The sequence below is a fragment of the Aegilops tauschii genome, chromosome 6, assembly GCF_002575655.3.
Source record: "Aegilops tauschii subsp. strangulata cultivar AL8/78 chromosome 6, Aet v6.0, whole genome shotgun sequence".
Lineage (NCBI taxonomy): Eukaryota > Viridiplantae > Streptophyta > Magnoliopsida > Poales > Poaceae > Aegilops > Aegilops tauschii.
Genome location: NC_053040.3, coordinates 130,830,090 through 130,843,669, shown reverse-complemented (window position 1 = coordinate 130,843,669; position 13,580 = coordinate 130,830,090). Strand labels below are relative to the sequence as shown.

The 13,580-nt window shown below is 49.8% G+C and overlaps 1 protein-coding gene across 1 annotated transcript in view; it reads right to left on the bottom strand.

Annotated features, from left to right (window-relative positions):
- Positions 1–975: 975 nt before the first annotated feature.
- Positions 976–13,580, bottom strand: part of LOC120966907 (uncharacterized) — a 53,557-nt gene continuing 40,952 nt past the window's right edge. The window contains exons 2-6 of the mRNA XM_073501825.1: positions 4,086–4,609; positions 3,618–3,884; positions 3,240–3,527; positions 2,011–2,952; positions 976–1,761 (exon numbers count right to left, since the gene is read on the bottom strand). Of these exons, the coding sequence (XP_073357926.1) occupies positions 976–1,761; positions 2,011–2,952; positions 3,240–3,527; positions 3,618–3,884; positions 4,086–4,609 (2,807 nt within the window). The remainder of the gene's footprint in view (positions 1,762–2,010; positions 2,953–3,239; positions 3,528–3,617; positions 3,885–4,085; positions 4,610–13,580) is intronic.

Sequence of the window (13,580 nt, the reverse complement as noted above, 5' to 3'; positions counted from 1 at the left end):
TTGCAAAAGATACTTTTTTATCTATTTCACCCGGATGTTTGTGAGCTCTAGAGATGAAATAATATCCGAACAAACCTATCGATACCCGTTACACATGAGATGACCCCCACATCCTTTGTCAAAATAAACAACTCCCCGATCAATGCATTTCACTCTTCCGTGCAACGCACGGGCACCTTACTATAGATTAGTACGACCAAAAATTGAACTAACATTATATATAGTACGATAAATTATGATGCATGTCACCTAAAATTATATCATTGAAAACTATGTTCAAATACGAATCCAATGATATTGTTTTTGTTGACATGCACTAACATTTTGTCAGTTAAATCTTCAGTCAAATTCAATGTGGGATAAACCACGACCAATGTAGTAGTACTAGTGTAGAGGGCGGCGCTGCACGGGAGTCTCACCCCGCTCGTGGCGCGGCAGTAAAGCCGTCATATCACAAAACCCAACCACTCCCGGTAATAAGTGGCCTGGTAAAATAAACGGACAAGCAACCATCACATCCCTCCGTCTTTTTTGCATTTCATCTCCCTGCATTTACTTTCTCCGGTTCATCTCGCACACTCGATCCCTAGCTACTACTCCTAGTATCCCTAGCTACTACTCCTAGGGCCAGTTCTTTTGGCGGCTTCCCCAGCTTTTCCCATAAGACTCGTCACAGTGGAGAGTAACATTAAGGCGCCTCCCTCATTTATTTGGGCTTCTAAACTACTACTAGTAGTACCTCCGTCCTGGTTTATTCCTCACCATTGTAATTTGTGCTAAATTTTGACCAAAGATTTAACTGATAAAATGTCAGTGCATGTGACATGCACTAACATTTCATTAGTTAAATTTATGATCAAAATTTGACACAGATTACAATGGGGACCAATAAACCAGGACGGAGTAGTAGTTATGGGATTACTAATCTAGAAGCCTAAAAGAACTTCTTTTTTTGAACTTCAATCATGCCTTTATTTAAGCATCCCAAACAGGGATTTCGTCCGAAATTGTCTGCAAAAGAAAGTCTGGGGGCACATGCAGCCACACCTTGCTTAACTTAGTTGAAACAGCTTCCCTAGCTAACAAGTGGGCAGCTTTATTAGCATCCCGCCTAACCCACGCGATCTTCCAGCTCTCCCTCGAGGCCAGCAGGCGCTTGACCTCCTCCACCACAGGCCCAAGCGGTGAGAAGTCCTTTTGCGTGCCTTGGAGCTTACATACGATCTCCTTGCAATCCATCTCGATGTGTAAGTTGGCGATGTTCAGCTCCTCAGCCACCTGTGCAGCCCTTCTGCACGCTAGGAGTTCGGTCCTTGCGGGGTCACCTCCCAGTGGAAGGACATGGCAAAAACCTCCTAAGAAAGCACCGTCATGGTTTTGAAAAACCAGCCCGGCCCCACCACTGTCCCCTCCTTTCGATGTGGTTCCGTCAATGTTTACCTTCACCCACCCCTCCTCCGGGGGCCTCCATTTCTCCTTCACCGCCGCCGTGTTCTGCTTGCTCTTCCGGCCATGTATCGATTGCCACTCGCCCATTAGATGGAAGACTCTTTTGGCTATCATCTCTGCCTCCTTGATCCGCTGCCCATCGCGTGCATTATTCCTCGCGAGCCAGAGCGCGTATGCACCCTGAACCATGACCGCTCGCTCATCATCCGTAGCCTCCGCGAACCATGTCATCAACCATTTCGACAATGCACTCTGGGAGCTAGCTGACTCCGGCGGGATCGCCACCGGTACCCCCAATTCCGACTGCATTACCTTCCAGAACTTAGCAGAGTGATAGCATCCCCAGAATCTGTGATAATTTGTTTCTTCCCGCCCACACGCCGTACAAAAGACTCCCTGCTTGATCTTCCTCCTTAATAGTTCCGCTCCCACAGCAAGGCCGTTCCTAATCAACCGCCACATGTGGATTTTAACTTTGCCCGGCGCTATCGTATCCCAAAGACTCAGCCAAGACTTGTGGTCCGCCACTAAGGATGAAGACTTCGGCCGTCCGGATCTTACCCTCTTCTGGCTCATGCGTAGATGGTATGCTGAGCGGACCGTGAAGACACCATTCTTGGTGTAGTTCCAAGCTTGGTAGTCTTGCACACTCGGTCCCCCAACTGGTATTTGAAGAATCTCTTGAGCCTCATCCGGGGCGAACATTTCCTGTACTTTTTGTTTGTCCCATGAGGAACCATCGGCTTCCAGCAGGTCCCCAACATGAGTAATGCCTGCGATGTAGCACTGGCCCAGTGGCATGTGGCTACCGTTCCTTGGGAGCCAATTATCATGGTGGATCAGTATTCGTGACCCGTCTCCAATACGCCATATCAGGCCGTCCGCGAGGAGATCACGGCCATGCAATATGCTTCTGAATGTGTATGACCCGCCGGCAGGGCACGTTGCATTAAGAATCGACCCATGGGAAAAATACCGCGCCCTTAGAACACGTCCACACAGCGAGTTTGGCACTTGCAGCAAGCGCCAAGCTGCTTTGGCAAGCATGGCTTGGTTGAAAGCTTCCGGGTCCCTAAATCCCAGCCCTCCTTCATGCTTTCGCGTGCACATTTTGTCCCACCCAATCCAGTGCACTTTCTTATGACCATCTGTTTCACCCCACCAGAAGTTTGAAGCAATTGATGACAGGTTCCCGCACATTTTCTTCGTGAGTTGAAAACAGCTCATGGTAAAAGTTGGTGTGGACTGCAGTCCGGATTTGACTAAGACCTCCCTCGCCATTTTTGATAAACCTTGACCCTTCCATCCCAATACTTTGCCCTTAGCACTATCCTTGACGTACTTAAATGTACCATCCTTAGCTCTCCCCACTACCGTAGGGAGGCCTAAATATCGTTCACTCAGGGCCTCCTCCGTTATATCCAGCACTTGCTTGAGCTCGTTCTTGTCTTCATCCGGGGTGTCTTTACCAAAGAATATCGCCGACTTATGAAGATTTACTTTCTGGCCCGATGCGGCTCATAGTCATGCAATATAGAGCGTAGAGTCTCGAAATTTGCTCTTGAGCCCTCCACGAAGACCACGCTATCGTCAGCAAACAACAGGTGAGTGACCGTTGGGCCACCACCTCCAAACGACACCCCCTTGATGTTTCCCTCTCTCTTAGCCTCCTTTAGTAATGCAGAGAAGCCCTCCACACAAAACAAGAATAGGTATGGGGAAAGCGGATCCCCTTGACGAAGCCCTCTGGTAGGATCAAAACTCTCAGAGAGCCCGCCGTTAAGTTTCACCGAGAATTTTGCAGACTTCACGCATCTCATGACCATCTCTGTCCAGTGACCAGAGAAGCCAAATTTCAGCAACATCTGTTCAAGAAAGTCCCACTCAACTCTGTCATATGCCTTCATCATGTCCAGCTTGACTGCACAGATAGGTTTTCTCCTTTTCCTCTTCCTTATAGCATGGACACACTCATAGGCAACTAGCACATTATCCGTAATCAGTCTACCTGGCACAAACGCACTTTGCTCCTCAGAGATCATGAAAGGAAGAACAACCTTCAAGCGATTGGCCAGTGCCTTCGCCGCAATGTTATACAGAACGTTACATAAACTGATTGGGCAAAATTGCGCCAACAATTCGGGTGACTTAACTTTCGGGATCATTACAATTATCGTGTCATTGAAGCCATCGGGGGCCGCATATCCGGTGAGGAATTCACGGACCGCAGCACATACATCGTCCTTAACCAGCGCCCAGGGGCGTTGGTAGAACATGGCCGGGAGGCCGTCCGGGCCCGGCGCCTTCGCAGGCCCCATCTGGAAGAGAGCGAGCTCTATCTCCGCATCAGTGAACGGAGCATCAAGTTTTGCATCCATCTCCTCTGTCACGGATTCCTCAATGTGTTGCAGCACATTTTCTCCATCCCTCGAGCCCTAAGAAGCAAATAAGTGCGCATAGAATTGGGCAGCCATCTTCCTCATCCCTTCATCATCTGAGCACTTCGACCCGTCCTCCCGCCGAAGTGCCTTAACTGTGTTCTTTCGTTTTCGGTGTGAGGCACGGTTTTGAAAATATTTAGTGTTTTGATCGCCCTCTTGCAACCAGTCTACGCGCGAACGTTGTTTGTAAAACACCTCCTCTCTTTCATACAACTCATGTAGCTGGTCTTCGATCTCCTTGATCTCTGTTCTGTAACCCGTCCTGGCAGCCCTCTCTTTTGCATCAATCAGTTGCGCTTTGAGATGCCCAATTTGCTTCCTGATAGAGCCAAAAACCCTTCGGCTCCATTCCTGCATGGATCTCGTGGCGGCCCGCAGGCTATTGCATGTCGTCGCTAGCCGGCCTCCTCCCTGGTTGGCTGCATGTGCCTCCTCCCATGCAGCGGCCACCATTGTCTCGTACTGCTCATGCCGCACCCACACTGCCTCGTACATGAAAGGACGCTGCCCGTGCTCGCCTTTGTCCCCGATCATTTTCAATGCTTTTATAACTTGCGCCTGGGGGTCTGATTCCTCCGTCATGACATGGATCACTTCAGTGGCCGGGAAAAGCTGAGCAAAATCCCCGTTACACGTCGCCCGGTCCAGCCGTACCTGAATGTTCTCCATGCCCTCTCTCTTGTTGTCCCAGGTAAAAGGGTACCCTGAGAAGCCGAGATCTGCCAAACCGCAGTCGGTTAGGCAGTCCTCAAACTGTTCCATTTGCCCTCTGTTTCTTGGGTTACCCCCTAGAAAACAACAGAAGCCTAAAAGAACTGGCCCCTGGTACTCCTACTAGTAGTAGTACTCAAGTTGGAATTCCAATTGCACGGCACAACTTGTTAGGCAAAAAAATCGATACAGGGTGTAGGAAGCGGTTTGGGAATTTGCATGCCTTTCCGACCAGTGAGATACTCCGTACAAAGTACGACAGAGAAATAACCACAGAGAAGGAGGCTAAAAGTAAACAATCAAACGAGCATTTTTGCATTTGTTTTGCATTGAATCGTTTCACAAGCTTGACTAGTGCTGTTTTTCTACTTTTACAAAAACCGCATCGTAGTGTTAAAACGTGCATTTGCACGTACATAAGTAATAGTAGTACTCCCTCCGTCTAGGTGTATAAGTCTTCCCTCTTTCTTGGTCACGGTGCACAACCAAAGATGACTTATTGACCCCGATGGAGAGAGTAGCACAGTCTGCAAGCATATATAGAGAGAGACGTGTAGTGCGATAGTATATAGTAAAGTTTGTGCTATATGCACGTACTTACAAAATGCGTACAAATACACAAGGTTTCCAAACTTTCCCTTTTACATACTTAATTAAGGACGCTAATAATTCCTGAACGTTCGGGATTTATCATTTGCATCCCAAAACTAATGAGATTGCCTTACGAAACAAAAATTATACTCCTACTAAAAGCCATGACGCTTGCAGGAGCGCTTGCGGTGCGCCACGAGTGCCCTGGTGCGCGGCCGTTTCCCAGCGCGCCAACACAATGCCTCTTCCTCAGCCTCGCAACTCGCGAGGTGCTGATTGGCGGCATGCTGGCGGGCGAGCGCGATCTCACCGGTGTGGTGATCCGGCGCCAACAGGTACTCCTCCTCGCTGGAAGCGTGCACCCGGTCCACGTACCGCCAAGCGTAGATGAGGCGCTTGGGCCCTACTGCACTCAGGGCTTTGGCACGGGCGTCCTCCGCCACCCTCATGGCCCTTGCACGAGCCTTCTGCCAAAGAGCCAATTGCCTGACTCTCTCGGACGCGACATAGGCCTGCCAGGCAGCTTGTCCCGCGGTGCGCTTCTCTTCCTCGGCCTTCTTCTCCGCCTCTATTTTGGCGCGCTCTGCTGGAGGCAAAGCCTCGCACAAGGCGACATCCATTTCTTTCCAAAGCTCCTCAAGGCTGGGGGGGGGGGGGCTCGGCGGGCGGCGCGGCGTTCTCCTCGTAGCGGGTAGCCGACGCGTCCTCTGACGCGCGTGCTGGCGAGATTGGGAACGCCGACGCGTCCACCTCGACGCGTCGCGGCGAGGAGCGGAACACCGACGCGTCCTCCTCGACTAGTGGCGGCGAGGAGCGGAACGCCGACGCGTCCACCTCGACGCGTCGCGGCGAGGAGCGGAACGCCAACGCGTCCCCTCGACTAGTGGCGGCGAGGAACGGAACGGCGACGCGTGACCGTCCGCGCGGTGCAGCGAGGGGCGCCTAGGGCTTGGGAGGGGCGATGCCATGGTGGTCGACGTGAGAGGGAGGGGGAGGAGATAGCGGTGAACGTGAGCGTCCTTCCGAATGTCGTGGGAGGCGCGGTATTTATAACGAGCAATGGCACACCTACGTAAGATATGGACTGAGCTGCACTGACTTAACTGCAGGTCTAGTTGCGTCACTGACATGTGGGCCAGACCCCTGTTGGGCCCATATGTCAGTGACCCAATGCACCTGAAGTTAAGTAACTGAAGCAGCGTCCCGGAAGATATGTTGCGTGATTAATGTAGGACTCCCTCCTTTCCGGCTTATAGGGCTCAATTCAAAAATCTCACCAACCAATGTAGATGGTGAGTGGTGAAATGCTTTTTGTAGTTTGCAAAAGTACCGAATTAATGCTCTTGTTTTCCTCAAAAAATTATGTTTACGAATGCATTAATTGCAATGCATGCATGCATAAAATACATGCATTGGTCAATTTTCTCTTAATACTTGCATGCAAAGATTTAATGCACATTGGAATCTGAACATGTGATGGGGAACAACCAAATTGAGCCTTATAAAATGGAAAAACTAAAATTTTGAGATAAGCCCTATAAACCGGAAAGGAGGGAGTAACAGCTACGTGGGCATATTTGTTGGAGTAAATTACGGGGGAGGGAAGGGGTGGAAATATTGCTGGTCACAACGGATTGGACGAGCGCGGGGGGAGGAGAGTCATGCATGCAGATTTTTTCCACACAGGGTGGAGTGGTGGGACCGCCGGAGGGAGAAGGAGAGTCTGGCAGGCATATTGTTTCCACACATGGAGAGGAAAAGATTTGGAGACGAACGGGCATCCTGCAGGTATGGGGAACGGTGCATAAAGTCTCATCTTGCATGCCGGGCTAGGTATAGTCTCAAGTCATTAAAAACATACACGCCCCACACATGTTCATATTTCAAGGTGCACTAAATTATTGCATGCGATGGTTAAGGCTGGCCATAATGGTGGTATCTTAGCTGGTATCATGCACACGGGAATAGCAAACAAGCCGCCATGGCGTGCGAACAGGTCGAAGGTCGTGGGAGGCGCGACGGTTGACGGAATTAATTGAAGTTACACACAAGCCGGCATGGCGTGCGAACAGGCAGAAGCTATACCGTCAGGCCTACGATATGGGTCTAGTAGACATGACATCTAGTGGGTCCCGCATAGTTCTCGAGAACACTTTGGGGGCTTGCAGCCATTTATCCACAGGGCAAGCCAGCAACCCCACGCCGTTCGCACGCCCTACTCGTCCCCGTCTTCTACTAGTACAATACCTTACAACAGTCCGCTCCCAGTCGTCCCGTCCTTTCACATTACGACAGTTCCACTAATCCTAACCCTCCTCCCAAATCCATGGCGTCCCAAATCTCCATGATCGGCACTGAGTACAAGGATAGAACCATCACCGGCGATGAGTTCGATGTCATCTACACCGTTCTTCCACAACGGTGAAAGAATGCCTTGCTCGCTTCAAACGCATGTTCGAAAACTCAAATGATGAGTGGGTCGCTGGGCTAGATGTTGAGTACACCACAGTCCTGGGAAGCGAGAAGAAACTAAAGGAGGCAGAGAAGAAGAAGCCCGCCGTGATCCAGGTTTGCGTGCATGACTTATGCTTGGTCTACCACATATGCCATGCCGACGTTGAGTGCGAGGAATTTAAGAAGTTCCTCAAGGGCGGCCGAGTCAAATTCGTTACTGTAGACTTTAGGAACGACAAGGAAATCCTGGGTCGGATAGGCCTCATAGTAGGTCAGCCCTTCGATCTCCAGAAGGCAAGCCTGGTGTCCTCCTCTCGGCCTTCAATGCTGACCCTGGCAGCAGCCATGATTGATCGTTCGTACACTAAACTGAAGAAACCTCACCACGAGTTTCATCATGCATGGGAGTCGAAGACATTAGATGAAGATCACATCCTGTACGCAGCAATGGATGCCTACCTTTGTTTAAATATCTACAAGGGTTGGATGAAGAAGCATAGCCCAGTGTCCGGTTCAAGCAAAGAAGCGTCAGCGAAGAGGAAGAGGAAGAGGGATGAGGACGAAGTCGAGGACATGGACTCGGACTCCGAGTAGCTGGCAGTGCCGTCGCTCATGCTGGTTCTACTGCAGTGTCAAGCGGACTAGTTGATTAGTTTATTTTCAAGGGTGTGTTGTGCTGAGGCCCCGGCAGAACTATTTTTATGTTCTTTCTTGTTATTTGAACTCCTTAGTACATACAGTAGTACTAGTACTATGTCTTACTACTATTCTTCTTGCAGTTAGTACTACTGCTCGTATCTTCGTGTTCCTACTGTAGTTAATACATTCGTACTAGTCGTATAATTTGGGTCAGTCGATTTGTGAAAGAAGTTCGACGGAGTGAAGGAAGAAGACGATAGGGTGCCCATGATCTATCTTATGAGTGTTGGGTGTGGAATGCAGTTCGCCAAAAAAATGGATCGTGCCCGGGGTTAAACGGATGGCGGGGGTGGGGGGAGCATGGCGGTGGCAGGCGGTTCAGGGGAGGACGTGGCGGCAGCGGCAGGCGGTTAGGCGTGTGGCGGGGTGAGAAGATGAACCGTGCATCTATTTCAGAGGTTGAAGAAGCCCTTCTAGCCATCCATGTTGCATCAAACGTCTCACAAGAGTCGACTGACCAAATTGCTCCTTCAGATTGCAGGATCCACGTGGCATTCAAGGTCTCGAAGGTAGATTCCGCGTCCGCACCCGGTTTGCGGGCTCGATGCGTGCGCGACCTGCTTCCGCCGCGTCAACCACCATGCGCGCCTCCTCCGCGCAGGCGGAGACGACAATGACACGCTAGTTCCTCCTCGCCGGCGTGCTGGAGCACGCGCTCGTCCTCCTCTTTGTACATTGCGTGCATAGACGCGGCTCCACCAGCTGCTCGCATGCTTGGCAGTGCGGCGGCATCGCGAGGAGGGACTGCAGACGACGTTAGCGGGCGAGCCTTCGGCTTGGCGGTGACACGGCGGTGATGGGCGAGAAATTGTTGGCCGGAGCAGGCGGGCACCGGCATGCGCAACGGCGGCGGCGGCATATTGATGAGTGCGCGTATGGGAGCTTAGTTAAGTTTTATATAGGGTTGGTCAAACTTAAAAGAAAACCGTACTAGTACACGTAAACATTAGACTTAGGCAGCACTTTTATTAGTTACCACAACCACGATACGGAATCCTGTGCAAGCGCGTGAACCGCGGCCGCGCGGTCGATCGAACGGTGCGTCACCGTGTCGCGCTCGAAGGACATCCACCGAACCTTTTTGTGTGTGTGAAAACAATCCCCGAATAATACTCAACTTTTTTTCCGAGAAAAGTTCTTGACGCTACAATATTTCCATATATTTGAATTTAGCTCCTGTTCATGTTTATTTGGATTTGGACGTTTTAGGTGCGCCCTAGTTTTTTAATACTGATTTTGTGTGTGTGACTAAGAGAGAACGTGTGTATGTGTCCATATGTGTGTTGTGGCGGAAGGGTAATGTGGAGACGGTGTGCGTGTGATAGAGACATAGAGAGGTGTGAATGTGCAAATGATCATGCATGAGTGAGACATAGACAGATGCCGATACGTTGTGTATACATGAGAGAACGGTCTTCCATTTTACTTGTGTGTGTGTGTGAGAGAGAGAGAGAGAGAGAGAGAGAGAGGAGCATCCGTAACACAACAACCATCTCTCTCGATTCGTCCGTCCCTCGCACGATCGCATGTAACACATGCATCAACACGCACATTTTGACACCCTCACCCGTCCCCTGCCACCTCAAGGCCCGCACATCGCTCTCTATCTCGCACGCACAATCTCTTCGTGAATACCCTGTTCAGCAAGTAGCTTTCCGTCACATACACACACATTTCTCTCATTAGGTTTGTTTTCTCTCAATATCTGACACACACACACATAGCACACAACACACACACCCCCTCCCCCGAGCACACAATTCATCCCCATCCAAGGTTATATGACGACCACTCTCGCTTGTGCTTCTCTCCACCCCAGCATGCACAACACCTCAATCTTCAAAGAGGGCATCGAGGAGATCGAAGACGGCGACCACACTGCGCTAGAGAATGCGGGGCCATTTGGAAGCAGGATGATGTGACGACGGCTAACTGACTCCTCCCCCACCCTCTCTCTCTCTCGCACAAAATTACCAATTCCTCTCTCTCCCGCACAAATTTATCAATCCCTCAACCCATGAGATCCTTCCCCTCTCGTCCATGTTTTTCCAGCTCTCTCATCAAACCTGTTGTCTCTTCTCCTTCCACGTGTACAGAATCCGGATGCACACACATCTCACGTATATTACATGTCTCCATCTTTCTCACAGACCTAACTTCTTCCTCTCTCTTTCTCTCTCTATCTCCCTCTCTCTGTTTCGTTAGGTTTGTCTCCTACTCTCTCGTCCACATACATACAATCTTTCCCGCCCTATCTGCTCCATCTTCGCAAGCTCTCTCTGCATTTTTCATTCACACATTGGGATATGTTCAAAATATTGCTTTTATAATGGCTAATGTAGAGTTATTGTTGGTTTTGTTGCATCCTACAAAGTAATAACTATGAAATGCATTTTGATTGTCATTTGACTGGGATTATGCGAGCTTGAGCATGTTGTGAAGTACTATAGACCTCGTATACATCTTGGAATTCAACGATGATTGTAACTATTGAATTGTATAGACCATTACATTCGAAGTCAGTAGCCTAATATATTTATTTCACAATTTCAACAAATGATTAATTCACTACATACTAAGAAAACAAATGTGTACACCCTTCGTTTTTATTTAAGTCTGCGTATTAGCATTGGTCAAAGTCAAGTTTTGTAAACTCTCAGAAAGTTTATAACAAAAAATATTAACATATACAATAGAAAATAAATACCATTAGATTCATTATTGAATATACTTTCACATCATACATATCTTTTATGGTAAATGTTTATATTTTTCTATAAACTTGGTCAAACTTTAGGAAGTTTGACTTCGGTCAAACCTAATATGCAGAGTTTACTAGTACTACTCGCTAGTTGCTTAGCCGAATCACCCAACACGCCACATGGGGAGTTCAGTGTCACAAAATTTTGAGGTCGGCGGGAAAATCTCCCGTGACCCTGATTCGAGCAGTGGGAAGTTACCATCATAGCCTTCGGAACAGGCCTACGGATGATGGTTGGTAGGGGGCTGTTTTCGTAACTTCAGGTTCACCCTACCCAGCCAACCCCACCCCGGCACCCAGAGTAGTACACCTGAATACTCCCCATTTTCTATCCCCACCGCAAAATAGACTTCTCCACGGCACCGCAGCCTTTGTGCTCCTCCCCTTCTACATCGGCGCACTCGTCCACCGCAGCGCGTCTGCCTCATCGACGACCTCGTACGCCGCACTGGAGCCGGTCCACCGTCGTCGTCGTACACGGAGCCTCTTCCCCGGCACCGTCTTCCACGGTCTCGCATCTGCTTCCCGGAAGCCGACGCCAAGCGCAAAAGCACCACCGTCGTGGACAATGAACTGACTCTCATTGCCGACCATGACCCACAGAGGCCGCCGCGACCATCGTTCTCCTCCTCGATTGGTAATGTGTGTATTGAATCACTTAGCAATACATGTGCAGTTCCAATTTTGTTCATACCTACCTTCAAATTTCCTGGGTCCTATTGTTCCCGTAAAAGTAATTGGTTATAGCCTCCATTTTCCAACAGAATATCAGCTTGTAATTGTGTGTCGCTCCTGTATCGCACTGTGCTTGGGTAGGTATTTCATTTGCAACCAGTAGTGTGGCAAATGATGGATAGTTTTTTAGAAGTAGCAAGATGCCCATGCGTTGCACGCATCAAGATGCATTTGTATGAGTAGTTTATCTTGTGGGAGAAAAGGATGAACGAGGGAATGCCTTATTTGCAAATGCGGAGAGGTGTGTGGGTATCTTTTTGCAAAATTGCCACAGTTTCCTTCCTATCCATCGGATATAAATCGGATGGCCTATATTGTAGGATGGCAGAAACACCATCATCACCAACTCTATTTTTTATAAGATTAGGGAAAAAGTAGAGCTAAAAATAGAGAGTAGAGAAGTAGAGATAAATATTAAATATAAAATAAATATAACAGTAGAGAAGAGAGTAGAGATAGCAGAGACGTCAGGAAAGGATTGCGCGCGCAGGAAAAAGCGGCCGGGCGTGCCCTAGTTTTGGCGCGCGGCGTCCAACGCGCTTTATAAAATCCAACGCCCTCCCACCGCTCTGTGCCTTGCCACCGCTCTCTCCCCGCTCTGTGCCTTGCCACCGCTCTCTCCCCGCTCTTTCTCGCCGCGCCGCCGCCGCGCCACCATGTCGCCGCGTCGCCGGGAAACTTGGGGATACCGCGGCGTCCGCGCGCGCCCCTCCGGCGGCTTCTCCGCCGAGATCCGGTTCTGTGGGATGCGCCTCAGCCTCAGCAATTTCGACACAGCCAACGAGGCCACCCGCGCGTACGACGCGGTGGCGTGGCGCCTCCGGTGGCCTCATAGAACATTGAACTTCCCCAATGTGCCGATGCGGGAGCGGGCACAGGAGCTCGCGCCTCTGCCGCGGCTTATCACCGACGAGGATCGTCGCAACAACCGGAGGCGGGAGCACCGTCTCGGCATCGCCGAGATGGACGAGGAAGCCATGGCGCTGTGGTGCCAATGCTTCCCGCAGGACATCATCAACAAGTGCGAGTTCTACGAGCAAAGGAGGGTGGAGAGGGATAAGAGGAGGGCGGAGCCAGCCACCTATCGCGAGGACAAGCGTAGGCGAAAAGCGGACGCTCAATTCAACATGAGGCTAGCAGCAGCGTCGCCCTGGGAATCCGACGAAGATCGGTATCTTCAGGCCTACAGTGAGACGTCGGAGGAGGACATCACCGAGGAGGAGTCGGACGACGAGGAGTAGTTGAATAATCTATTTTTTTATCTATCTATGCTGAGAACTATCCTCTACTCTCTATCTCTACTTCTCGATCTCAGCACTGTAAATGCTTTTTTAATGCGCCGCACGTTGCGATTTTGTTGGAGATGCTCTAACATGGCAGACGAGTGCTTTAATGTTTCCCACAAGATGCGCGAGTATTACTAGTAGTATATTTTTCTTGCCATGTTGAGATTTTAAAACCACGAGTGCGAACATGCAGAGGAGCAATGAAGACCAAACACGGGATATTGGGGACATCTTCAAGGAGCGTGACAAGTAAAAGAGGAGCTGCACCGAACCTGTAAAACGAGCTTTGGTAAGTAACACCCTTTCAATTACTTTCGTTTAGCCTCGTGTTCTTCGATGTGTATATGTTGTAGTTTCTGTTTCTCTTAAGCCTCGAGTTCTTCGATTTGTCATAAGAAGAGTCTTAATCGTCCTAATGCTTTCGTTTTTAGCTTGATGTAGGAAGTGGGTGTT